General features: G+C 44.1%; 1 protein-coding gene across 2 annotated transcripts in view; it reads right to left on the reverse strand.

The window, feature by feature from the left end:
• ZNF490 (zinc finger protein 490) overlaps window positions 1–24820 on the reverse strand; it is a 34625-nt gene extending 9805 nt beyond the window's left edge. Inside the window, exons 1-2 of one of the 2 annotated variants that reach the window (XM_032265909.1) lie at window positions 24540–24820; window positions 23118–23162 (exon numbers count right to left, since the gene is read on the reverse strand). In XM_032265909.1, coding sequence (XP_032121800.1) covers window positions 23118–23162; window positions 24540–24656 — 162 coding nt within the window. In that variant the 5' untranslated portion in view covers window positions 24657–24820. The remainder of the gene's footprint in view (window positions 1–23117; window positions 23163–24539) is intronic. The other variant, XM_032265910.1, reaches the window with a different exon arrangement.
• Between the last annotated feature and the right edge of the window lie 71 nt (window positions 24821–24891).

Genomic DNA, 24891 nt, shown 5'->3' on the forward strand with positions numbered 1-24891 from the left:
TGCCTTGGCCTCCCAAGCAGCAAAGGCTACAGGTGCATGCCACTGCATTGGGCAAGAACTTCTTGAGAAACTACATGCAAGAAAGCTGCAGTTAACATCATACTTAAAGTGAGAAACTAGATGTTTTCCCAATAACATGAGGAACAAGGTAAGAAGACCCTTCTCACACTCTCACCATTTCCAACCCACCTTTTTTTCTTTGAGATGGAGTCTCAAAAAGTTTTGTTGACTTTTCTCTATTTATTTTATTTATTTATTTTCTTTTGAGACAAAGTCTCACTCCGTTGTCCAGGCTGGAGTACAGTGGCGCCATCTCAGCTCACTGCAACCTCCGCCTTTGGGGTTCAAGAAATTCTCCTGCCTCAGCCTCCTGAGTAGCTGGGATTATAGGCATGCCCCACCATGCTCTGCTAATTTGTGTATTTGTAGTAGAGATGAAGTTTCACCATGTTGGCCAGGCTGGTCTTGGAACTCCTGACCTCACTGATCCACCCACCTTGGCCTTCCAAAGTGCTTGAATTGCAGGCGTAAGCCATTGCGCCCGGCCCCTCTCACCATTTCTATTCAACACTGTACAACAGTGAAACTAACACAAGGAAAAGAAATAAAAGATATACCAACTGGGAAGGAAGAACTAAAACTGTTTTTCTGCATATGACATGATTGTGTATGTAGAAAATTTCAAAAATCCACAACAAAGAAAACTCCTGGAATCAACAAGAGCAAGGTTGAAGGACACAAGCTTAACACACAAAGGCCAACTGCTTTCCTGTACAGCCAAACAAATATAGTCAACTCATCTTTGATAAAGAATCAAAGACAGCTGGCTGAGGTGGCTCACACCTGTGATCCCAGCACTCTGGGAGGCCAAGGTGGGTGGATCACGAGGTCAAGAGATCAAGACCATCCTGGCCAACATGGTGAAACCCCATCTCTACTAAAAATACAAGACTTAGCTAGGCATGGTGGCATGCCCCTATAGTCCAGCAACTCAGGAGGCTGAGGCAGAAGAATTGCTTGAACCCAGAAGGCAGAGGTTGCAGTGAGCCAAGATCGTGCCACTGCACTCTAGCCTGGTGAAAGAGTGAGACTCAGTCTCAAAACAAACAAACAAAAAAGCTCAGTAACAGGAAGACAATCCAATCAAAACTGGGCAAAAGATATGAACATATACACCACCAGAGAAGAATCGGAGATGGTAAACAAGCATATGAAAACATGCTCAACATCACATAGCATTAGGGAATCAATAAAACTAATATAAATAAGATAAATAAAACTAAGATATTACCACACTCACTAAAGGGCTAAATTTGAAAACACCAAATGATGGTGAAGATGGGGAACAACAGGTATCATCATTATTTGCTGTTGGCAATGGAAAATGGTACTCCTACTTTGAAAGGTAGACAGTTACAAAACACACTCTTAAACTGTAATCTAATCATCATGCTCTTAGGTATTTACTTAAATGAGCTGAAAACTTATGTTCATGCCAAACCTGCGCATGAATGCTTATTGCTTTATTCAAAATTTGCAAACCTTAGAGTGAACCAAGATATCTCTCAATAGATACATGGATAAACCTTCTGGTTCACCCAGAGAATGATAAAACGAAATCAGGCATCAAGCCATGAAAAGACATGAAGGCCAGGTATGCTGGCTCCGACCTGTAGTGTCATCTGCTCAGGGCACTGAGGCAGGAGAATCACTTGAGTCCAGGAGTTCAAGACCAGCATGGGTGATACGAAGAGACCCCATCTCAAAAAAAAAAAAAAGGCACGGAGGAATCTTGACTAGAAAATATATTATTGAAATTATATTATAAACTACAATATAAACTTGAAAATATATTATTAGGCCAGGCATGGTGGCTTGTAATCCCTAGCACTTTGGGAGGCCAAGGCGAGCAGATCACCTGAGGTCAAGAGTTCAAGACCAGCCTAACCAACATGAAGAAACCCCATCTCTACTAAAAATAAAAAAATTAGGTGGGCATGGTGGCACATGCCTGTAGTCTCAGCTACTTGGGAAGCTGAGGCAAGAGAATTGCTTGAACCCAGAAGGCAGATGTTGCAGTCAGCCGGGATCGCACCACTGCACTCCAGCCTAGCAACAGAGTAAGACTCCATCTAAAAAAAAAAAAAAAAAAACAGAAAAAGAAAAAGAAAATATATTAGTAAGTGAAAGAAGCTAATCTAAATTGCTATATACTGTACAGTTTCAAAGATGACATTCAGAAAAATACAAAATTATGGCAGAGTAAAAAGACTTCTGATTGTCAAGAATTTGGGGAGAAGAGGGAGGGATTAATGAATAGGGGTAGACTGGGATATTTAGGTGAGGGAAAGCATCCTATATGATGCAGTTATGATGAACAGCAGTTAATACACATTTGCCAAAACCCATAGATTGTTAACGGAGTCAGCCCTAATGTAAACTGTGGACTTTGAGGCATCAGTACTGGTATATCAATTAGATGGATTAAAGTAATACAAAATATGAAAAGGACAATCTACGTGGAGGCAGAGCGGTCAAATGGAAACACTATACTTTCTCATCAATTTTTCTATAAGTCTAAAAATAAAGTCTACAAAAATAAAGTCTATTAGGAAAATAAAAAAAGATGAAGACAGACTGACAACTCACTCCATGACTGGTTGATGAATGAAACATGTAATCTTTCACTCAATTCATGAATTATATTTTAGTAAGCCTTTATGGTGCTTTCTGAGCCAGAGACTGGTAAAGGCAATGAAACTTCCATAGATTGCCTTGTTCAAAAGCCCGTCACTCTAAAGAAGTGAAATAAGAGCTTTGATTAGTATCAGTAGTGTCCAGAACTCTGGCATAAATATAAAGAGTATCCAAGTGGAGCCTTGGATTGTGGGGTTACCCTAGGTAGAGGTGTGTATTATTTTGACTTATATGGCTACCTGTGAGATAAAAAAAAAGAGATTCCCAGAGTTTTGTGGGTTTTTTTTCTTCCAACAGAGTGAGAAGAATTCTCACTGCAACCTCTGCCTTCTGGGTTCAAGCAATTCTCCTATCTCGGTTTCCCGAACAGCTGGGACTACAGATGTGAGCCACCACACCTGGCTAATTTTTTTTCTATTTTTGGTAGAGATGGGTTTTCACCATGTTGGCCAGGCTGGTCTCAAACTCCTGACCTCAAGTGATCCACCTGCCTCAGCCTCCCAAAGTGCTGGGAATACAGGCGTGAGCCACCACACCTGGCCTCTAAAAAATAAAAAAAAAATTAAAAGTGAAGGGAATCATCAGGTAAGTCACTGTTGAAAAGGGACTTAGCCAAAACTGATAGCTGTGTATTTACCAATGCTGATTAGATGGAGCCAGTTACTGCCAGAATGTTGGAGACTGAGTATAGGGGCACAACCACATCATCAAGGTTGCAGTAACCCACCATGAGATACCATTTATTCTTTCCAGGTTTAAGAATAGGCCAAATTGGGCTATTAAAACAAGCAGCACCGGGAATAACAGCTCTTCACTAAATAGGTCTTGTACAATGGGTTTCAATCCTTGAAGACTCTGTTTAATTGACATTTGGCCGTATTAAGGACTTTAACTGGGGAGCAGGGTTGGTAAGGTCCCTGGGGTTCTATTATTTTTTCTTTTTTTTTATATACAGATGGAGTTTCACTATGTTGGTCATGCTGGTCTTGAACTCCGGACCTCAGGTGATCTGCTTGCCTTGGCCTCCAAAGTGCTTGGATTACAGGCGTGAGGCACCACGCCCGGCCTGGGGTTCTATTTTGTTAAGGCACTTTGTAACTGCCAAAGAGTTCATTTAAATTATGGTGGCTCACACCTGTAATCCCAGCGCTTTGGGAGGCTGAGGTGGGCAGATCACTTGAAGTCAGGACTTCAAGACCAGCCTGGCCAACATGGTGAAACCCCACCTCTATTTAAAAAATACAAAAAATTAGCCAGACATAGTAGCAGGCACCTGTAATCCCAGCTACTCAGGAGGCTCACGCAGGAGAAATCGCTTGAACTTGGAAGGCAGACGCTGCAGTAAACTGAGATCACACCACTGCACTCCCACCTGGGCGACAGACTGAGAGTCTGTCTCAGCACTCCCGCCTGGGCAACAGAGGAAGACTCCATCTCAAAATAAATAAATACATAAATTATAGGGTGTACCTCGCTTACATTTAGTGGGATCCTCAGATACAATTGATTCCTAGGATTGATTAATCCCATCAAGGGTTGTCAGTTAGTGCATTACAGAGATGCTAAAATTAATTCAGGCTGGGCACAGTGGCTCACACCTGTAATCCCAACACTTTGGCAGGCCAAGGTGGGTGGATCACGAGGTCAGGAGTTCAAGACAAGCCTGGCCAATATGGTGAAACCCTGTCTCTACTAAAAATACAAAAATTAGCCGGGCGTAGTAGTGCACACCTGTACTCCCAACTACACGGGAGGCTGAGGCAGAAGAATCACTTGAACCTGGGAGGTGGAGGTTACAATGAGTCAAGATTGCAACACTGTGCTCCACCTGGGCAACGGAGCGAGACTCTTCTCTAAATAAATAAATAAATAATTCAGAACCAGGCTGAGCCTGGTGACTTATGCCTATAATCCCAGCACTTTGGGAGGCCAAGGAAGGATTATTGCTGGAGCACAGGAGGGTGAAACCAGAAATATATATATATATATATATATATGATTTTTAAAATAATAAAATTAATTCAGAACCAATGTCAGAGAGGTCTAAAAGCCATGCACGTGCAATGTCCTTTTCTTTTTTAGTTGCATAATTCTTTTACTATGTTTTGGATTTCCAATTAGGTCAAAACGTAGAAAAATGCTTCATTTTTCTTTTCTTTTTTTTGTAGGGAAAGGGAGGGGAGGGTGAGCGGGTGAGAGCAAGGAAGGAAGGAAGCTTCATTTTTCTTTTGTTCCCTTCCTTCTTTCATCCTTCTCTGTTTTGTTTCTGTGGTCACTTGATATACTTCCAGGCAGAAAGGTTATCTTCCTACCTTAATATTTATTAATATATGTTTTTCCTCCAGAGAACCTCAAATCGTAATCATCAGGGTTATAGGCTTCACCCATAACCCTGTTGGCACTAAAAGGTTTCAGGGCTGAGCGGGGTGACTCTCATCTGTAATCCCAGCACTTTCGGAGGCCGATGCGGGCTTGGTTTCAGGAGTTTAAGACCAGCCTGACCAGCAGTCCCACCTCCACTGATAATACAAAAACTAGCCCGGTCTGGTGGCAGTAATTAGCTGGCAGTAATCCCAGCTACTCAGGGGGCTGAGGCAGGAAGAACTGCTTGAACCCGGGAGGCAGAGGTTGCCATGAGCTGAGATCATGCCACTGCACTCCAGCCTGCGCAACAGAGCAAGATTGTGTCATGGAAAAAAAAAAAAAAAAAAAAAAGGAAAAGAAAAAAAGGTAGTTTGGGCCACCACAGCAGCTCACACCTATAATCCCAGTACTTTAGAAGGCTGAGGCAAGTGAATCACTTGAGGCCAGGAGTTCGAGAACAGCCTGGTCATCGAAAGGCAACATCATCTCTATTAAAAATAATAAAATGGGCCGGGTGTGGTGGCACACGCCTGTAATCCCAGCTACTGGGGAGGCTGAGGCATGAGAATTGCTTCAACCTGGGAGGCAGGGGTTGCAGTGAGCCGAGATGGCGTTGCTGCACTCCAAACTGGGCGACAGAGCAAGAATCTGTCTACCAAGCAGTGGCTCACGCCGGTAATTCTAGCACTTTGGGAGGCCAAGGAAGGTGGATTGCCTGAGCTCAGGAGTTCAAGACCAGCCTGGGGCACACGGTGAAACCCTGTCTCTACTAAAAATACAAAAAATTAGCCTGGTGTGGCGGCATGCACCTGTAATGCCAGCTACTCGGGAAGCTGAGACAGGAGCATTGCTTGAACCTGGGAGGTGGTGGTTGCAGTGAGCCTAGATCACGCCATTGCTCTCCAGCCTGGGCAACAGAGCCAGACTCCGTCTCAAAAAAGAAAAAGTGATTTGATCAAGGAATACAAAGGAAAGAAACGCAAATGTTCTAATCTGTTTAGATAAGGAATTGCCTCTCCACCGTTAATATGGAAAACCCACAATCAAAAGGTAAATACATTCACAAAGGCCAGGCATGATCACACCTGTAATCTCAACATTTTGGGAGCCCAAGGCAAGAGAATCCTGACGCCAGGCGTTTGAGACTAGCATGAGCAACATAGCAAGATCTTGTGTCTACACAGTAAAAATGTAAAATTAGCCAGTAGTGGCAGGTACCTGTAGTCCCAGCTACTCAGGAGGCTGAGGCGGGAGGATCGCTTGAGTCCCTGTGTTTGAGGATGCAGTAAGGTTTGATGGCGCCACTGCACTTAAGCCTGGGCGACACAGCGAGACCCTGTCTCAAAAACAAATTCCTAAACTTGAGAGCGGCAACCCAGACAGTGGGTCAGTGCCTGGTGATGACAGCAGGGGCATCTGAGCAGCCACAGGAACGAACTCTAAGAGCTCCACGCTCGCCCCCCTCACCCTTGACGGCAAAATAAAATGCTCCTTCCTCTAGGCTTCAGTATTCACAGGCGGATATGCCTTAACATTCTGACCCAAATGGATTCTCAAACGCACGAACCCCACACCCGAGTGGGGATTCCCCATCATGACTTTCCCGTGCCCCCCGCACAATCTTGGGAGACGCGGGACTAGGGGCGCGCAACTGCCGGGAAAGGGCACCGGGGCTGGGGCCGCAGCCGCAGGGGCGGGACAGGACGCCTTAGGTCCCAGCCACCGGCCCAGCCCTACCCCGCTGGGAGACCCCCGGGTGTCCTGGCTCGAGCTGCGCCACGGGGACTTGGGTCCCGCCACAGCTGGTTCCGACAAGCCCACTCAGGTCTCGGGACCTCCGGCCCCGAACACTCACCATTTCTCGGCTTACCGGGCCTCCAGGAGTCCTCCCTACGGATCTCTCACTACCTGCAGGTCCCAGGGCGACAAAAGGAACGCAACACCCCAGAGTCTTCCGCGGAGGTTGAGCTGCAACCCTAGCGAACCGCTGCAATAAGGATATTCACACGCCCAAGCAGCGCTAGGGTCCACGCCCTTTCCAGCAGTGATGCTGATTGGACAATTTGCGTGGCCCCGCCCCTTCACCGCTGAGTGATAGTCATGCAGGAGAGCATGTCGTTGAGCCAAACTCCATAGTTAGAGTGGGTTTTCCCTGCGGGGATATTTGCTTGTGAGCCCAACTTTGTTCTTTGCCCTAGGTCCATTTTTAAGTGGCCTATTCAGTAGTGTTAAATGTAGTTACATTGTGAAACCAGTCTCTAGAAATGATTTCCTCTTGCAAATATGAAACTCTTAATGATTGAATGACATCCCATTTACCGCTCATCCTCAGCCCCTCACACCCACTATTCTACACTACTCTACTTTTGGACTGTATGAAGTTCACTGTGGGTACCTCATACGAGTGGAATTATTCTGTATTTGTCTTCTACTGACTGGTTTATTTCACTTAGCATAATGTCCTCAATCTTCATCATGCTGTTGCCCAAAGTGTTGGGATTACAGGTGTGAGCCACCTGGACAAAAGTCAATTGTCCAGTACCACCAAGGAGAGCAATAGGTGTAACAACCTGCTTTTTGCCAGCTAAAACTCTCTCAGACTAAAAGCTGTTCAGGCTTTATGTTAGCCAAGTCTTGAGCCGCACAGACTCCATCTCAGCTTCTTCGTATTTGTTATTTTTCCACCATTAAGTGTGTAACTATAGTATGTAGCTGGGGCTGGCTGACACTGGGCACCTCGAGGAATGCATTTGTTGATAAGAGGCCAGGTTAAGTGGTACCAGCAGAGCCTGGGAATGCAGGTGCTGTCGAGCGTCCAGAGCCTCCATTATCTCTAAGTTGTATATCTTTTATGACAACTTTACCCCTCACACCTGGCACTGTTTTATTTCTCATGTACTAGTTTATCTTTAAATTTTTTGCTTACTCTGCTTTTGTGAAAAATTTGCTTCAGCTGGGTTCCCCCTCCCCTTCAAAACTAGAGTATAAAAGACCACCTAATACTCTTAGGGGCCGAGAGAATTTTGGGCTTTAGCCACCTGTCAGTAGCAGGCATAATAAAGGACTCATAATTCAATCTTGGAGTGTGGTGCATTCCTTGACTCGAAAGGGTACAACAAAGGGTTCGCTCATACATCCGCTTTGCATTTTGGATGAGATAGGTTTCAAGTTGGTTTTAAGTCTGTTCTGCATGCGTGTACTCGCCCCTTGTGTTTGTCCAAAATCTGTCTCCACTTGTCTGTGTATCTTTCTTGTCCCTTTTGATACCACATAAACTTGAAAATGGGAGGTATTGGGCACATCCCCGCTAAGAATCCTCTGGGAAGGAAAAAGTATTTTTTTTTTTAAGAAGCTCAATGGTTAACCAACTCCTCTCCTTAAGCTGGGCGTGGTGGCTCACGCCTGTAATCCCAGCACTTTGGAAGGCCAAGGTGAGCAGATTGCTTGAGGAGAGGAGTTCTCGACCAGGCTAGGCACCACAGTAAAACTCTGTCTCTACTAAAATACAAAAAATAAAAAATTAGCCAGGTGTAGTGGCATGTGTCTGTAGTCCCAGCTACTCAGGAGGCTAAGGCAGGAGAATTGCTTGAACCCAGGTGGCAGAGATTGCAGTGAGCCAAGCTCACGGCCAAAGTACTCCAGTCTGGGTGACAGAGTGAGACTCTGTCTCAAAAAAAAAAAAAAAAAAAAAGGCAGCTTAATTAAAAGTTAACATCCAGTCGGGCGTGGTGGCTCAGGCCTGTAATCCCAGCACTTTGGGGGGCTGAGGCGGGCAGATCACCTGAGGTTGTGAGTTCAAGACCAGCCTGGCCAACATGGAGAAACACCCCCCTCGCCGCCCCCAGTAAAAATACAAAATTAGCCAGGTGTGGTGGCAGGTGCCTGTAATCTCAGCTACTCAGGAGCCTGAAGTAGGAGAATCACTTTAATCTGGGAGACTGCAGTGGGCCGAGATTGGGACACTGCACTCCAGCCTGAGTAACAAAGCAAAACTCTGTCCCCACCCCCTACGAAAAAAGGCCAGCCACAGTGTCTAACACCTGTAATCCCAGCACTTTTGGAGGCCAAGGAGGGTGGATCCCGAGGTCAGGAGTTTGAGACCAGTCTGACCAACATGGTGAAACCGCATCTTAAAAAAAAAAAAAAAAAAAAAGCTAACATCCAAGATGTGTGTGTTGGGGGGTATCTAAAAGAACTTCATGTCTTTTTTTGTTTCTTTCTCTCCTAAGACATTGTCTTTTAGAGCAAAAGTATCTTTCTTCCAGTTGGCTGAATTCTGTTTTCTTCATTAATAGCTATTGCAACAGAAGCTACTCAGGTTTTTAAGAAAAAATATAGTTTAGATACTTAGAAATGGTCTTTGGGGAAAAAATCATTAAGTGCACTGTAAAAGCATCACGTGGTCTAGCCTTATACTTTTCCCTTTTTAAAAATCTAGGATTCTGCCAGGTACGGTGGCTCACACCTGTAATCCCAGAATTTTGGGAAGCCTAGGCGGGTGGATCACGAGGTCAGGAGTTGGAGACCAGCCTGGCCAACATGACGAAACGCCATCTCTACTAAAAACACAAAAATTAGCCGGGCATGGTGGCGAGCACCTGCGATCCCAGCTATTCAGAAGGCTGAGGCAGAATTGCTTGAACCTGGGAGGCAGAGGTTGCAGTGAGCCAAAATCATGCTATTGCACTCCAGCCTGGACAACAAAGCAAGAGTCCATCTCAAAAAAACAAAAAAACACCTAGGATTCAGTATGGTTCCTTATACAATCCTATGACAGATTTCTATAATTTTATGATTCATCTAGCATCCACCTTTTTTTGTTTTTTTTGAGACAGAGTCTCGCTGGAGTTCAGTGGTGTGATCTTGGCTTACTGTAACCTCTGCCTTCCGGGTTCAAGCGATTCTCCTGCCTCAGCCTCCTGAGTAACAGGCATGTGTGACCATGCCCAGCTAATTTTAATTTTTGTATTTTTAGTAGAGACGGGGACTACAGGCACGCAGCACCACGCCTGGGTAATTTTTTTGTATTTTAGTAGAGACAGGATTTCACCATGTATGTTGGCCAGGATGGTATCCATCTCTTTACCTCGTGATCCACCCAAAGTGCTGGGATTACAGGCGTTAGCCACTGGCCAGCATCCATTTTTAATCTCCCTCTAGCACCACCAGGCTTTTTCTCTCTGTTCCTTGAAATGTAAATTTTGCTATCTGATTTTTCACCTAAGAGTTGTTTCCTTCAATATGCAGACTCACAGCTATTTAGCTGACAACTGCCAGGGTAATAAACCAGGTTATCAGGAGTTTGCAGGTCTAAAATAGGGAGTGAAAAAAAAGGATGTCTTATGAACCTATAAAATGTACTTCTAGCTGGTGCTGGCTCACTCCTGTAATCCCAGCACTTCGGAAGGCTGTGGCGAGCAGATCACGAGGTCAGGAGATCGAGGCCATCCTGGCTAACACAGTGAAACCCCATCTCTACTAAAAATACAAAAAATTAGCTGGGCATGGTGGCACACGAATGTAGTCCCAGTTACTCAGGAGGCTGAGGCAGGAGAATCCCTTGAACCGGGGAGGCAGAGGTTGCAGTGAGCCAAGATCACACTGCTGAACTCCAGCCTGGGCGACAGAGCTAGACACCATTTCAAAAAGAAAAAAGCGACTCCTTCTGGCTGGGCACTGTGGCTCACGCCTGTAAGCCCAGCTCTTAGGGAGGCAGAGGCAGGAGGATAGCTTGAGCCCAGGAGTTCAAGATCTGCCTGGGTGATATAGTGAGACCTTGTCCTCCACAAAAAAAGAAAAAAACAAAAAGACCAAAAAAATGTTCTTATATTGGCATGCCTAATAGCTCTATGTATTTATGTGTTGTGTACACAGTGTTTCACAACTGAAAAAATAAAAAGAGCTCTAATTAATTGGCTTAAAAAATAAAAGCACTTAAATACTTTCGCAGAAAAAAAGAAAGAGTAGTCAAATGCTTTTTCAAGTTTACATGACTTAACTACAAGCTTTAATAAATAAGCTAGCTTTAAGATTACTGGCAAAGTAATATTAGAAATGTCTTGGCCAGGCGCGGTGGCTCACCCTCTAATCCCAGCACTTTGGGAGGCCAAGGTGGGCAGGTCACAAGGTCAGGAGTTCGAGACCAGCCTGACCAACATGGTGAAATCCCGTCTCTGCTAAAAATACAAAAAAAAATTGCCAAGCATGGTGGTGCGTGCCTGTAATCCCAGGTACTTAGGAGGCTGAGGCAGGAGAATCACTTGAACCCAGGAGGCAGAGGTTGCAGTGAGCCAAGATCACACCACTGCACTCCAGCCTGGGTGACAGAGCAAGACTTTGTCTCAAAAAAAAAAGAAAGAAAGAAATGTCTTAAGAATTGCCAGCATACATTTGTCTTTGCATTTACTGACCAAACAATTTCATACTTATCCCTGCCAAACACAATAAGGTGTCAACATTTGGCATGGAGACTACAAAACTATAAACTCAGCCCAAAACAGAGTTTGGGGCTTGTGTACTTTTTAATAAATAAAACATTAATATTCATAGCTACATCTTGAATTATTTGGTAAAATACCACAACTTCTAATCTTGTGGCTTTAGGCAGTCTAGTCCACAGGCATAAAGGAGGTTTAGTTATGGGAAACAACTATTATCATCTTTGTTTCAAAGTTAAACTATAAACTAAGTTAATAAACAAGGATAGTTTGGAGGTTAGAAGCAAGATGGAGCCAGTTAGGTGAGATCTTTTTCATTGTCTCAGTTATAATTTTGCAATGCTTTTTTCATAACTTTAAATGATGACAATCACAGTTTTCATAAACAATCTAGGTAAACAATTAAATAAGTAGGTAAGTGTAATGGAATAATTACTCATAAACAACTTGTCATAATTTATTTATTTACCTTAGTTATTTATTTTTGAGACAGAGTCTCACTCTGTTGCCCAGTCAGGAGTGCAATGATGTGGCTCACTGCAACCTCTGCCTCCCAGGTTTATGCGATTCTCGTGCCTCAGTCTCTCAAGCAGCTGGAACTACAGGTATGCACCACCATATCTGGCTAGTTTTTGTATTGTTATTAGAGATGGGGTTTCACCATGTTGGCCAGGCTGGTCTCCAAATCCTGACCTCAAGTGATCCACACACCTCAGCCTCCCAAAATGCTGGGATTACAGGCATAAGCCACCACACCTGGCCCAAACTTGTCACAATTTAAAATCTAAAGTTATATTAAACAATAGATATTTCATTGAGTATTTTCCAATAAAAATATATTGTAGTAACATTATTTTTTTTTTCTTTTTTTTTGAGACGGAGTTTCACTCATGTTACCCAGGCTGGAGTGCAATGGCGTGATCTCGGCTCACCGCAACCTCTGCCTCCTGGGTTCAGGCAATTATCCTGCCTCAGCCTCCCGAGTAGCTGGGATTACAGGCACGCGCCACCATGCCCAGCTAATTTTCTGTATTTTTAGTAGAGACGGGGTTTCACCATGTTGACCAGGATGGTCTCGATCTCTTGACCTCGTGATCCACCCGCCTCGGCCTCCCAAAGTGCTGGGATTACAGGCTTGAGCCACTGCGCCCGGCAGAAACATTATTTTTTGAAAAAGTTGTGTCCTTTTTAAAAGGTAAATAATTTTTGTCTAATTCAAAGCTTATTTAAAGGTTATATATAAAACAAGGTAAAAGGAACCAGGAAATAAAAGAGATATAAAGAGAGGTGGAGGTTGCAGTGAGCTGAGATTTCACCACTGCACTCCACCCTGGGCAACAGAGTGAGACTCTGTCTCAAAAAAAAAAAAAAAAGCTGGGAACGGTGGCTAACACCTGTAATCCCAGCACTTTGGTAGGCCAAGGTGGGCGGATCATGAGGTCAGGAGTTCAAGACCAGCCTGACCAACATGGTGAAACCCCTTCTCTACTAAAAATACAAAAATTAGCCAGTCATGGTGGTGCTTGCCTGTAATCCCAGCTACTCAGGAGGCTGAGGCAAGAGAATCACTTGAACCTCGGAGGCAGAGGTTGTGTGAGCCAAGATGGTACCACTGCACTCCAGCCTGGTGAGACTTCATCTCAAACAAAAGGAAACAAGACATGAAGAAAATTATAAAAATAAATAGGTATTTTTGGTTCAAAAAAAGGCTTAAAGAAATTTTATATAAAAAAGGGCCTTGTATGATAAATTCTTGTCCTAAAGTAAAATGACTAGTTTTTTTTAAAAAGAAGGATATTTAGGGCAAGTCAGAAAGTCAAAGTATATCACAGATTGTCTGTGGAAGCAGTGAAAGAATTTATGAAAGGGAATATATGCAAGTAGTGTACAATTTAAAGGTGATTAGGCCTGCCTCCTGAATGCTTCATAAAATGCCATTATGACTCTTAACTGTACAACTTGCCTGCTTTACAGCTAGCGAAGACCTGGGGCACATGAAGTGACATGCTGGAATGAGTCAGGCCTTATCTGCACTTCTGTCTAGGTTCTAGAATCCCTACCTGGTACATAATTAAAATCACTTACCAGGTTTTTCACCAAAAGTAAAAGTTGCTAAGAGTCAACATTGTAACATGTTGACTTTATTGAGACTATTGGAAAAAGCAGTTTTACATGCAAGGTGTACAAGGAAAATAGAGTATACTTTTGGTAAAAAGATTAGAAGAAGGCATGGAATGTGAGTTTTTTTGCCTAAATTAAAAGGTTAAAGGATTAAGTTGGATAAAATAAAGCTGAAGGTTTAAGCAACTTCTAGGTTGATTGTAAAGTAAATTCTGTGTGTAAACATATTGGCTAATGTTAAAGGGGTATTATCCAGTTTTTCTGTAAATTCAACATTGAAATAAAAGCACAACAGGTTTCTCTTAGAGCACTAACCTATGCTTTAACAACAATTTCGAAGGGTTATAAAAGATCTATAAAAATTGCCAAACATTAAAATTGGGTAAACACATCTATAAGGTTTTATTAAGAATTGGGTTCAAGCCAGGCGCGGTGGCTCACGCCTGTAATCCCAGCACTTTGGGAGGCCGAGGCGGGTGGATCACGAGGTCAAGAGATCGAGACCATCCTGGTCAACATGGTGAAACCCCGTCTCTACTAAAACTACAAAAAATTAGCTGGGCATGGTGGCGCGTGCCTGTAATCCCAGCTACTCGGGAGGCTGAGGCAGGAGAATTGCCTGAACCTAGGAGGCGGAGGTTGCGGTGAGCCGAGATCGCGCCATTGCACTCCAGCCTGGGTAACAAGAGTGAAACTCTGTCTCAAAAAAAAAAAAAAAAAAAAAAAAAAGAATTGGGTTCAACATTAATAGTACACTAATGTAAAGGTGAAATTTGGCTTATTTGGTACAAAAATCATACAGCAAGCATGTCAACTATAAAATGGGGTTTGGCTTTGTTTGGATTATATCTGTATAAATATGTTATTGTCATGTGTTCCAAAATTATGGAAAACTCGTATAATTCTGATATATCTTAGTGTACATTATCAGTAATAATTATATTTATGTTAAATTATTGTGTGCCACACAGGTAACAGATTTCCTTGTCAATTGTGTCTTTGACTATTGCTACCCTAAAACTTTGTCATCCATAAGCAATTGTTGTCTTATTTTGGTCCTCCTTAGCAGTTGGTTTTATAATTGGCTATTAAACTCTAACAGGTGTTCCTGAATGCAAGTTTTTGATAACTTTGGAGATTGTGACATCAGAATAGACAAAAAATGTTCAGTCTTGGATAGCTAAAATGTTCATTAATATCAAGTAGGACAGGAATTAACTGAATTAGAAGATTGAAGTGATATTTTTGAGTTTTGCTTAAAACATTGCTGATCCTTTGTTTTATTTTTCAAAGTCAATAAAACTTTTCTTTTGAGCTATTGACAGCTTTTCACAATTAAGTATATGCCTATGAACCAAATTTGAAACATTATTTGTTTCTCTCTAACTGATTTCTCCAGAGTTTGGAAACTATTTGTGAGTATTCTTAATTTATGGCAATATGGTTATTTGCAGAAGTACAGTAAGAATCTGTTTCTTTTGTAACAGGACACAATTGAAAAAAACTGGTTATTTTACCAAGGCTTTGACTGGAATGGTGTGTTTTCCTTTAAGGAATTAAAGTTGATTATGGAAGCCAATAAAGCCCTTGGAAAGCTGGCCTCAGATTTTGTGTACAGTCCCTGTACAGGGTTTCTGACCTGTGGTAAGTAAAGAATATCACTTTCTGACAGGCCAGGAGTCCCAAGTTATCTTGGAACCTTAAGAGGAGAGGAATTCACTCAACTCATAGGTATCTGATGGCACAAATCCATGGCTGGGCTCAGCTTTAAAAAGTCTTATCTCAACCAGATGCGGTGGCTAACATCTGTAATCCCATGACTTTAGGAGGCTGAGGCAGGCAGATCACAAGGTCAGGAGTTCAAGACCAGCCTGACCAACATGGTGAAACCCTGTCTCTATTAAAAATACAAAAATTAGCCGGTCGTGGTGGTGCACACCGGTAATCCCAGCTACTCAGGAGGCTGAGGCAGGATAATCACTTGAACCCAGGAGGCACAGGTTGCAGTGAGCCAAGACTGTGCCACTGCACTCCAGCCTGGGTGAAAAAGCACGACTCCATCTCAAAATAAATAAAGTCTTGCCAGGCACAGTGGCTCAGGGCCTGTAATCCCAGCACTTTGGGAGGCTGATGCAGGCAGATCACGAGGTTAGAGCTCGAGAGCAGCCTGACCAACATGGTGAAACCCCAACTCTACTAAAAATACAAAAATTAACCAGGCGTGGTGGGGTGCACCTGTAATCCCAGCTACTCTGGAGGCTGAGGCACGAGAATTGCTTGAACCCGGGAGGCAGAGATTGCAGTGAGATGAGATCGCACTACTGCACTCCAACCTGTGTGACAGACTGAGACTCAGTCTCAAAGAAAATAAAATACAGAGGCCAGGCACGGTGGCTCACGCCTGTAATCCCAGCACTTTGGGAGGCCGAGGTGGGCGGAACACGAGGTCAAGAGATCAAGACCATCCTAGCCAACATAGTAAAACCCCATCTCAACTAAAATATAAAACTTAGCTAGGCATGGTGGTGCGCGTCTGTAGTCCCAGCTACATGGGAGGCTGAGGCAGAAGAATTGCTTGAACCCGGGAAGCAGAGGTTGCAGTGAGCTGAGATCACACCACTGCACTCCAGCCTGGCACGTGGCAACAGAGCAAGACTCCGTCTCAAAAAAAAACATACAAAACAAAATAAAGTCTTATCTCAGATCCCTTCTATGGAACAAAGTTCCATCCAAGCCAATTTTTTAAAAGGTCTATATGAAAAATAATTATTCTTGCTGCACTTTATACAAATAATCTGGCCAAGTATAATAAAGCAAACCAAATCTATCATCATTTGTCTTTTAGTAAACATGAGAAGCTAGAGAGAGCAAAATTATGTTTCAAAAACTACAGTACACCTGTTACTAGATTCTAGTCTTGCCTAATGTTTTTTAATTTTTATTATTTTCTATAACTTGGATTGAATTCTAATTTTTCTGGCTAAAATTCTCCAAAATAATGTTTTCAATTTTTTCCTTTTTCTTTTCCCTTTTCCCCATTTTTCCTAATTGGCAATCACTGAAACCTAAGCTGTGCTTTCATAAAGCCCTGTGAACTGAAGACTGACTAATTTAAACTTCAGAATAAAACAGCAGCAACCTATTTATATGTGTTGCTGTTACATGTTGTTCCAGGACATCCCTTGAGCTCATACTGTGTCTCAGCAGCCACTGCCTTTAAGCCCCAAAACAGAGAGTGCTACCAGGAAGAAATCGACCTCTTCTACTCTAGCACTGCATTTGGTACCTTATAAATATGACCCCCTCTCAGCAGGAAGTACTCAGAAAGATTATAACGCCCCATCTTCGTGTGATTCTCATGATAAATAAATATACAAGCATGATATAAATCATGCACAAATTCACAGTAGGGATTGTGGCAGCCTAGATCTGACTAACAGAGGCCTCCGTAACAACTGTCTCAGCACTGACTGAGTGGTTAAGTTACATACTAAAAGTTGAGAGAGCCAGTGCCCATATACAAAGGCTGGAAGGTAACAAAAGCCCATCAAGAGTTTTACCTAAGCCTTTCCTGGGCCTTAAAGCATGAGAAGATAATGAAAGAATTCTTAACAGGACCTGTTTAGGATGAAACAAGTTTTATTTGGGGTCTGAAGAAACTCCCCAGGCCTCCACAAACAAGTTTATTGGGATTCGAAGGAACTCCCCAAACCTCCATGATTTAGGAGACAAGATAAGGGTAATCACCCCAACACCTGGACCCATTTAGATTAAGCAAATTCACTGAGGTTTCAGAGGAAGGTCTTCAGGACTCAGATCTTAGTTACAGATTAGAAGAAGTTAATCAGTCCTATCTTTAGATGAATGCACACTTACACATAGACATATGGCTTAGAAGATGTATAAGCTCTGGAAAACTTTGTAATTTGAGGTGGTCTGGCAGTATTTTCCAGGCCTTCTCCCTGTAACTGGTTACAGAAATAAAAACTCTCTCCTTTCCCAGTTCATCTGCATCTCATTATTGGGCCATGAGAATATGCAGCCCCATCTTCAGTTTGGCCAGGGAACACCCTCCTTTGGGAAGCTGAGCTGGATGGATTGCTTGAGCCCAGGAGTTCTAGACCAGCCTGGCCAACATGACAAAATTTGTCTCTCCAAAAAATACAAAAATTAGCCAGGTGTGGTGGTGCATGCCTGTAGCCCCAGCTACTCAGGAGGCTGAAGTAGGGGGATTGTTTGAGCCTGGAAAGTGGCGGTTGCAGTGAGCCAAGGCTCACAACATTCCAGTCAGGGTGACAGAGTAGATAGGCCCTGTCTCAAAAAATAAAATAGAACTGGGGTCTCACTCTGTCACCCAGGCTAGACTACAGTGGTGCAATCATAGCTCACTGCAGCCACAAACTCCCAGGCTCCAGCAATCCTCACCACAGCCACTGAGCAGCTGGGACTACAGGTGTGTGCTACAAACCCCGGATAATTTTAATAAGATATAGGGTTGCAGTATATTGCCCAAGCTGGTCTTGAACTCCAGGCCTCAAACAATCCTGCCACTGTGCTTGGTCCAATTTTATTATTTTTTGTATATCTATCCAATTGTCACAACACCAATTTTTGAAAATAATACTATGTCCCCATCCCTGGCACTGTTTTTGAAACTTAGTTGACCATATATGTGTGGGCTTATTTCTTGAATTTCAATTCCATGCCATTGATCTCCTATGTCTGAATTAACTCATGTATTTGACATGAAAATTTTGCTGCTACTGGAGACTGGGTGACATAAAGTATATATGAAAAAACCTCTGGCTGGTGCGGTGGCTCCCGCTTGTAATCTCAGCACTTTGGAAGGCCGAGGTGGGCAGATCACCTGAGGTCAGGAGTTTGAGACAAGCCTGGCCAACATAGTGAAACCCCATCCCTACCATCTCTGCCAAAATATAAAAAAAATTAGCTGGGTGTGGTGGCATGCACCTGTAGTCCCAACTACATGGGAAGTTGAGGCAGGGGAATCAATTAAGCTCAGGAGACGGAGGCTGCAGTGAGCCGAGATCGTGCTGCAGCTCTCCAGCTTGGGCGACACAGCAAGACTCTGTCTCAAAAAAAGAAAACCACTGAGGTCTTCCTAGAGAGTAATGGTCTTCTGCACAGTGCAGCCCATCATGCACTTTTTTCTTTTTTCTTTTTTTTTTTTTTTGTCGAGACAGGGTCTCACTATGGTTACCCAGGCTGGAGTGCAGTGGTGTGACCCCAGCTCACTGCAGCTGTGACCTCCCAGGCTCAGATTATTCTTTTGCCTCAGTCTCCTGAGTAGATGGGTGGGCCCAAAGGTGTGTGCCACCATGCCTGACTAGTTTTTTGTATTTTTAGTAAAGACAAGGTTTCACCATGTTGGCCAGGCTGGTCTCGAACACCTAGGTTCATGCAATTCACCTGTCTCAGCCTCCCAGAGTGCTGGGATTACAGGCAGGAGCCACTGCGCCTGGCCCCGTCATGGGTTTTTCTTATGTGCTGAGTACACTTTCAAATCCAGTGATTTCCCAGTTGACAGACTGACAAGAACTATGGATTTTTAGAGAATATCCAAGTTATAACTGAGTCAAACTGCAGCCAGAGGGTATCATTTTCAGCACCACCCCCCAGTTTGGTGGAAAAGAAAGTTGTGATATTGTGAAATATATTATTTTGGGTTTTGTCCAGGGTTCCTGGCTCACAGTTGCTAAAATCTTGTAATTTCCTAAGTGACCAGAGGAATCGGAGTATCTTTTGTTAGAAGATTTGGCCTGCCTGTAATCCCACCACTTTGGAAGGCTGAGGTAGGCAGACTGCTTGAGCCCAGGAGTTCAAGACCAGCCTGGGCAACACAGTGAGACCCCATCTCTACAAAAAATACAAAAATTAGCCAGGCATAGGGGTGAGCGCCTACAGTCTCAGCTACTGGAGAGGTTGAGGTGAGAGGATCTCCTGAGCTCAGGGAGGTCAAAACTACAGTGAGCTGTGACGACCCTACTGTACTCCAGTCTGGGTGACAGAGTAAGACTCTGTCTCAAAAAAAAAAAAAAAAAGGCTGGGCGCTGTGGCTCACATCTGTAATCCAGTACTTTGGGAGGCCATGGTAGGTAGATGGCTTGAGCTCAGGTGTTTGAGACCAGTCTGGGCAACATGGCAAAACCCCACCTCTACTAAAAAAAAAAAAAAAAAAAAAAAAAATAGCTAGATATGGTGGCGTGCACCTGTAGTCCCAGCTACTCAGGATCCTGAGGTGGGAGAACTGCTTGAACCCTGGGGTGAAGGCTGCAGTGACACAAGATTGTGCCACGGCACTCCAGTCTGGGTGACAGAATGAAGGGGACCTTCTCTCGAAGAAAAAATGGCCTTTTGTCTTCAGTTCTTAAAATAGCTGTAGAAGAGCGAAAGAAATGTCTTTAGTTATTCATAACCATCCCCTTTCTACCACAGCTAAGTTTATGTTAATAAGGAGATTTTTGGAAAGCTCCTACAAACCATAGGATGGGAGGCTAGTTGCCAGGGAAACCAACCATGTGATTAGAGCCTTGAAACTTTCAGCTGTGTCCCCACCTCCAGGGAGGGAAGAGAAAACAAAGTTGAGTTAATCACCAATAGTGAATGATGTGATCAATCATGTCACCATAATAAAGCCACCATAAACACCCAAAAACAGGGCTCAGAGAGCCTTCTGGTTGGTAAATAAGAACATAAGCATGTGCCCAGAGGTATCTCTTCATCTGGCTGTTCATTTGTATTATTTAACATGTCCTTTGCAGGGCTAGGCACAGTGGCTCACGCCTGTAATCCCAGCACTTTGGGAGGCCGAGCAGGGTGGATCAGTTGAGGTCAGGAGCTCGAGACCAGCCTGACCAACATGGTGAAACCCCATCTCTACTAAAAATACAAAAATTGTCCAGGCGCAGTGGTTCACACCTGTAATCGCAGCACTTTGGGAGGCCTAGGTGGGTGGATCATGAGATCAAGAGATTGAAACCATCCTGGGCAACATGTAGAAATCCTGTCTCTGCTAAAAATACAAAAAGTAGCTGCTCCTGGTGGTGTGCGCCTATAGTCCCAGCTTCTCAGGAGACCAAGGCAGGAGAATCTCTTGAACCCGGGAGTGGAGGTTGCAGTGAACCAAGATCACACCACTGCACTCCAGCCTAGGCAATAGAGCAAGACTCTGGCTCAAATAAAAAAAAAATAGCCAGGCGTGATGGTGGGCACCTGCAATCCCAGCTACTCGAGAGGCTGAGGCAGGAGAATCGCTTGAACCCAGGAGGTGGAGGTTGCAGTGAGCCAAGATTGTGCCATTGCACTCCAGCCTGGGCAACAAGAACAAAACTCCGTCTCAAAATAATTAATTAATTAAAAAATAAAATAAAATAAAATATTCGTTGTAGGCTGGGCACAGTGGTTCACACCTGTAATCCCAGGACTTTGGGAGGCAAGGCAGGTGGATTGTGTGAGGTCTGGAGTTCAAGACCAGCCTAACCAACGTGGTGAAACCATTTTTTTTTTTTTTTTTTTTTAGATGCAGTTTCACTCTGTCATCCAGGTTGGAGTACAAGTGGCATGATCTCAGTTCACTGCAACCTCCGCCTTCCAGGTCCAGGCAATTCTCCTGCCTCAGCGTCCCAAGTACCTGGGATTACAGACATGCACTACCATGCCTGGCTAAAAAAATGTTTTTAAAAAAAATTAACCACGCATGGTGGCACACACCTGTAGTCCCAGCTACTAGGAAGGCTGAGGCAGGAGGACTGCTTGAGCCTGTGAGGTCAAGTATGCACTGAGCTGTGATCTTCCCACTGCACTCCAGCCTGGGTGACAGAACATAATAATACAATACAATAATAATAATAGTAATAATGGAACCTCTCAGTATTAAAGTCCAAATGTGTGTCACCACATATACTGAGTGCTGTCAAAAACTGAAAACTCAGGCCAGGTGTAGTGGCTCACACCTGTAATCCCTGCACTTTGGGAGGCTGAGGCAAGAGGATTGCTCAAAGCCAGGAGTTTGAGACAAGCCTGGGCAACATAGTGAGAACCCTGTCTCCAAAAACAAAACAAAACAAAAAGTAACAGGAACAGTATAGCATCTGCAGACAGAGAAGTAGCAGCAAATCAGTGGAGGCCAGGACTGATATTTCCATAGCCACCATGACCGTCCCTATCTGGGATTTCGGTAGACAGGAAGGATGGTGACCTAGACACTGAAAAATACCAGCATGCTAAACTTAAGGATTGGCCTCACTGAAAATGTCACACAAGCTCCTGGCCAGAAAAGCCACACTGAAGCTCCCATGAGTCAAGGAACCCAGGATTCACGAAATAGTCAATAACCAAATTGTGGTTTTATGTGATGACGTTTTCAGGCTCATATTATGTATCCATATGCGTGAAGGCTGTAGTCATTCCCCATGAAATTCCTCCCAAAGTGTTGGGATTAGAGACTTACTTAGATCAGGGAATAGGTAGCAATGATGGACTTGGGTACCCCTGATACCAACCAGTGCCTTATCCCTCTCTTGTATGGTAACCTTGAAGGTCAGAACTGCAGTGATCATTTTGGCCAAACTATGCAAACAAGTAAACATAGCTCCAAATATATGGTTTTTATGGTTTTTTCTTTTTTGAGACAGGGTCTGGCTCTGTTGCCCAGGCTGGAGTGCAGTGGCACCATCACAGGTCACTGCAGCCTCAACGTCCGTCCCAGGTTGAAGCCATCCTCCCGCCTCAGCCTCCCGAGGAGCTGGGACTATAAGCACATGCCATCATGCCTAGCTAATTTTATTTATTTATTTATTTATTTTTGGGACAGAGTCTCACTCTGCTGCCCAGGCTGGAGTACAACAGTGTGACCTCAGCTCACTGTAACTTCTGCCTCCTAGATTCAAGTGATTCTCGTGCCTCAGCCACCCAAGCAGCAGGGATTACAGGCATGCCCCACCAGGCCCAGCTAATTTTAAAAATATTTTTAATAGAGATGAGGTTTCACCATGTTGGCCAGGTTGGTTTGAGCTCTTGGCTTCAAGTGATCTGCTCACCTCACCTCCCAAAGTGCTGAGATTACAGGCATGAACCACTGTGCCCGACCAATTTTTAAATTTTTTTGTAGAGACAGAGTCTCACTACGTTGCCCACACTGATCTCGAACTCCCAGACTCAAGCGCCCCTTCCACCTCAGTCTCCCAAAGTGCCAGGATTATAGGCATGAGCCACTGCACCCAGCCAAATTTAATATTCCAAAGGATGCAAGTGGCTGTAATGGGATGGCCAATGAAGGTAAGCGGCAATGAAGTTACAGGATGGGGGCAATGAACAGGACATACCTGAGGGCCTCGTTATTGGCCTTGACTATGGGAGTGTCCTGATGCTTCACAAAGACCCCAAGAACCCCCCACAAAGAGGCCACAGAAGCACAGGCCCAAAAAGTCATTATAAACCAGGAAGGTTGCCACACTGACAGGTAGCCATCTTACTTACAGTTTGAGTCTTGACGTTTTGTCCATGGTGTACACTGTTCTGCATCTGATTAGAAAGGGGAGGATGCATTTTGTGAGTTACATTTGACAACTGTGGATGCATTGTTTCCCCTGCATCTACCTGTACACACAAAGCTACAAGAAGGGTGGGTCATGAGAGTTTTCAAGACTACACTGTCTCCTCTATAGTGGGGAAAATGAAACATGTTTCTACTTTAAAACAATTTTTAGAGACACTCTCTCTCTCCCTCAGGCTGGAATGCAGTGGCACAATCTTGGCTAACTGTAACCTCAAACGCTTGGCATTAAGTGATCCTCCTGCCCCAGTCTCTGAAGTAGCTAGGACTACAGGTGAACACCATGCCCAGCTAATTAAAAAAAAATTTTTAATGGGGTCTTGCTATGTTGCCCAGGCTGGTCTTGGACTCTTGGCCTTTCAATGCTCTGTAGGCACACTCTGGAAAACTTATTTGAGATAAATTTCCTTCCACTTTACAGCAACACAGGTCATCATCCTAAGTGCAATGATGCAGAAACAGAAAGTCAAAAACTGCATCTTCTCACATGTAAGTGGGAGCTAAACAACAGGTAAACATGGACAAACAGAGTGGAATAAGACATTGCAGATGCCAACAGGTTGGAGAGAGAGAGGGGATGAGGGATGAAATATTACCTACTGTGTACAATATGAACTATTGGGTGATGAGTGTACCAAGTCAGACTTCACCCCTATGAAATAAATCCATGTAACACAAGTGCATTTGTAACCATAAATCTACAAAAAGAAAAATAAAAATAGAAAGCAATAAAAACATGCTTAAACTAAAAAAAAAAAAAAAAAAAAAAAAAAAAAAAAAAAAATTCCTTCCAGAGTAAAATACAGTTTACTGAACACGTCTCATAGATTCATAGATGTGGTTGGTCTGAAAAGGGTCCCTGTGACCAGGTTAGGGTTGCAATTTCCCACCAGAGCCAAGTGCTCAAGTGTCCTACGGTTTCTTTTTTCTTTCCTTTCCTTTTTTTTTTTTTTTCCCTTGAGACGGGTTCTGGCTATGCTGCCCAGACTGAACTCAAAGTCCTGGCGTCACGTGATCCTCCCACCTCAGCCCATCCACCGTCCCCCCACCCCCACGCTCGCGCCACCCCAAGTAGCTCTGCCTCAGCCCATCCACCTTCCCCCCACCCCCGCTCCCAGCGGCTGAGACTACAGGTGTGTACTACCACGCCCTAGCTTGGGGTTACTTTTCTAAAGTGCCAAATGTGTGAAGGTGGGAAAAAAAAGGTGGAAGCATCCACGCTGTTAAGGTCAAGGATTAAAATGCAGCCACACTTTTTATTACACATGATGGGGTAACTGTCCGTTTATAAATAAGGGTCACTATTTCATAAGAGGCCTTACAACATTATGCCAAGCCCCTAGTACCTGGAGCACATCAGACCCTCCTGTTCCTGTGCGGCCTTGAGTAGACGACCACTTGCTCTGGGCTTGCTCCTCGAGGGGTCGCTCCATCTGGAAACTGAGACTGGAATTCCTGCGCATCCCTGTCCCCGCATCCAGAAACACTGTAGGAAGGCTTCCGTGTCCGACCCGAGATCCGGAACAATTTCTGCTTCCACACAATTGTCCACGGAGGGCACTAGTTCCGTCCCACTGGCGGAAGCGGGGTCTGCCTAGCTACAAGACCTGCCGCCTAGCTGTCATTTGGACAAAAGGGGGCGGGGCTGTATTAATTGCCCAATCAGAGGCGCCACCGGAAAGAAGGGTACAGCTTCGC

This window comes from Sapajus apella, unplaced genomic scaffold, assembly GCF_009761245.1.
Source record: "Sapajus apella isolate SASKATOON/1434 unplaced genomic scaffold, GSC_monkey_1.0 scaffold152, whole genome shotgun sequence".
NCBI lineage: Eukaryota > Metazoa > Chordata > Mammalia > Primates > Cebidae > Sapajus > Sapajus apella.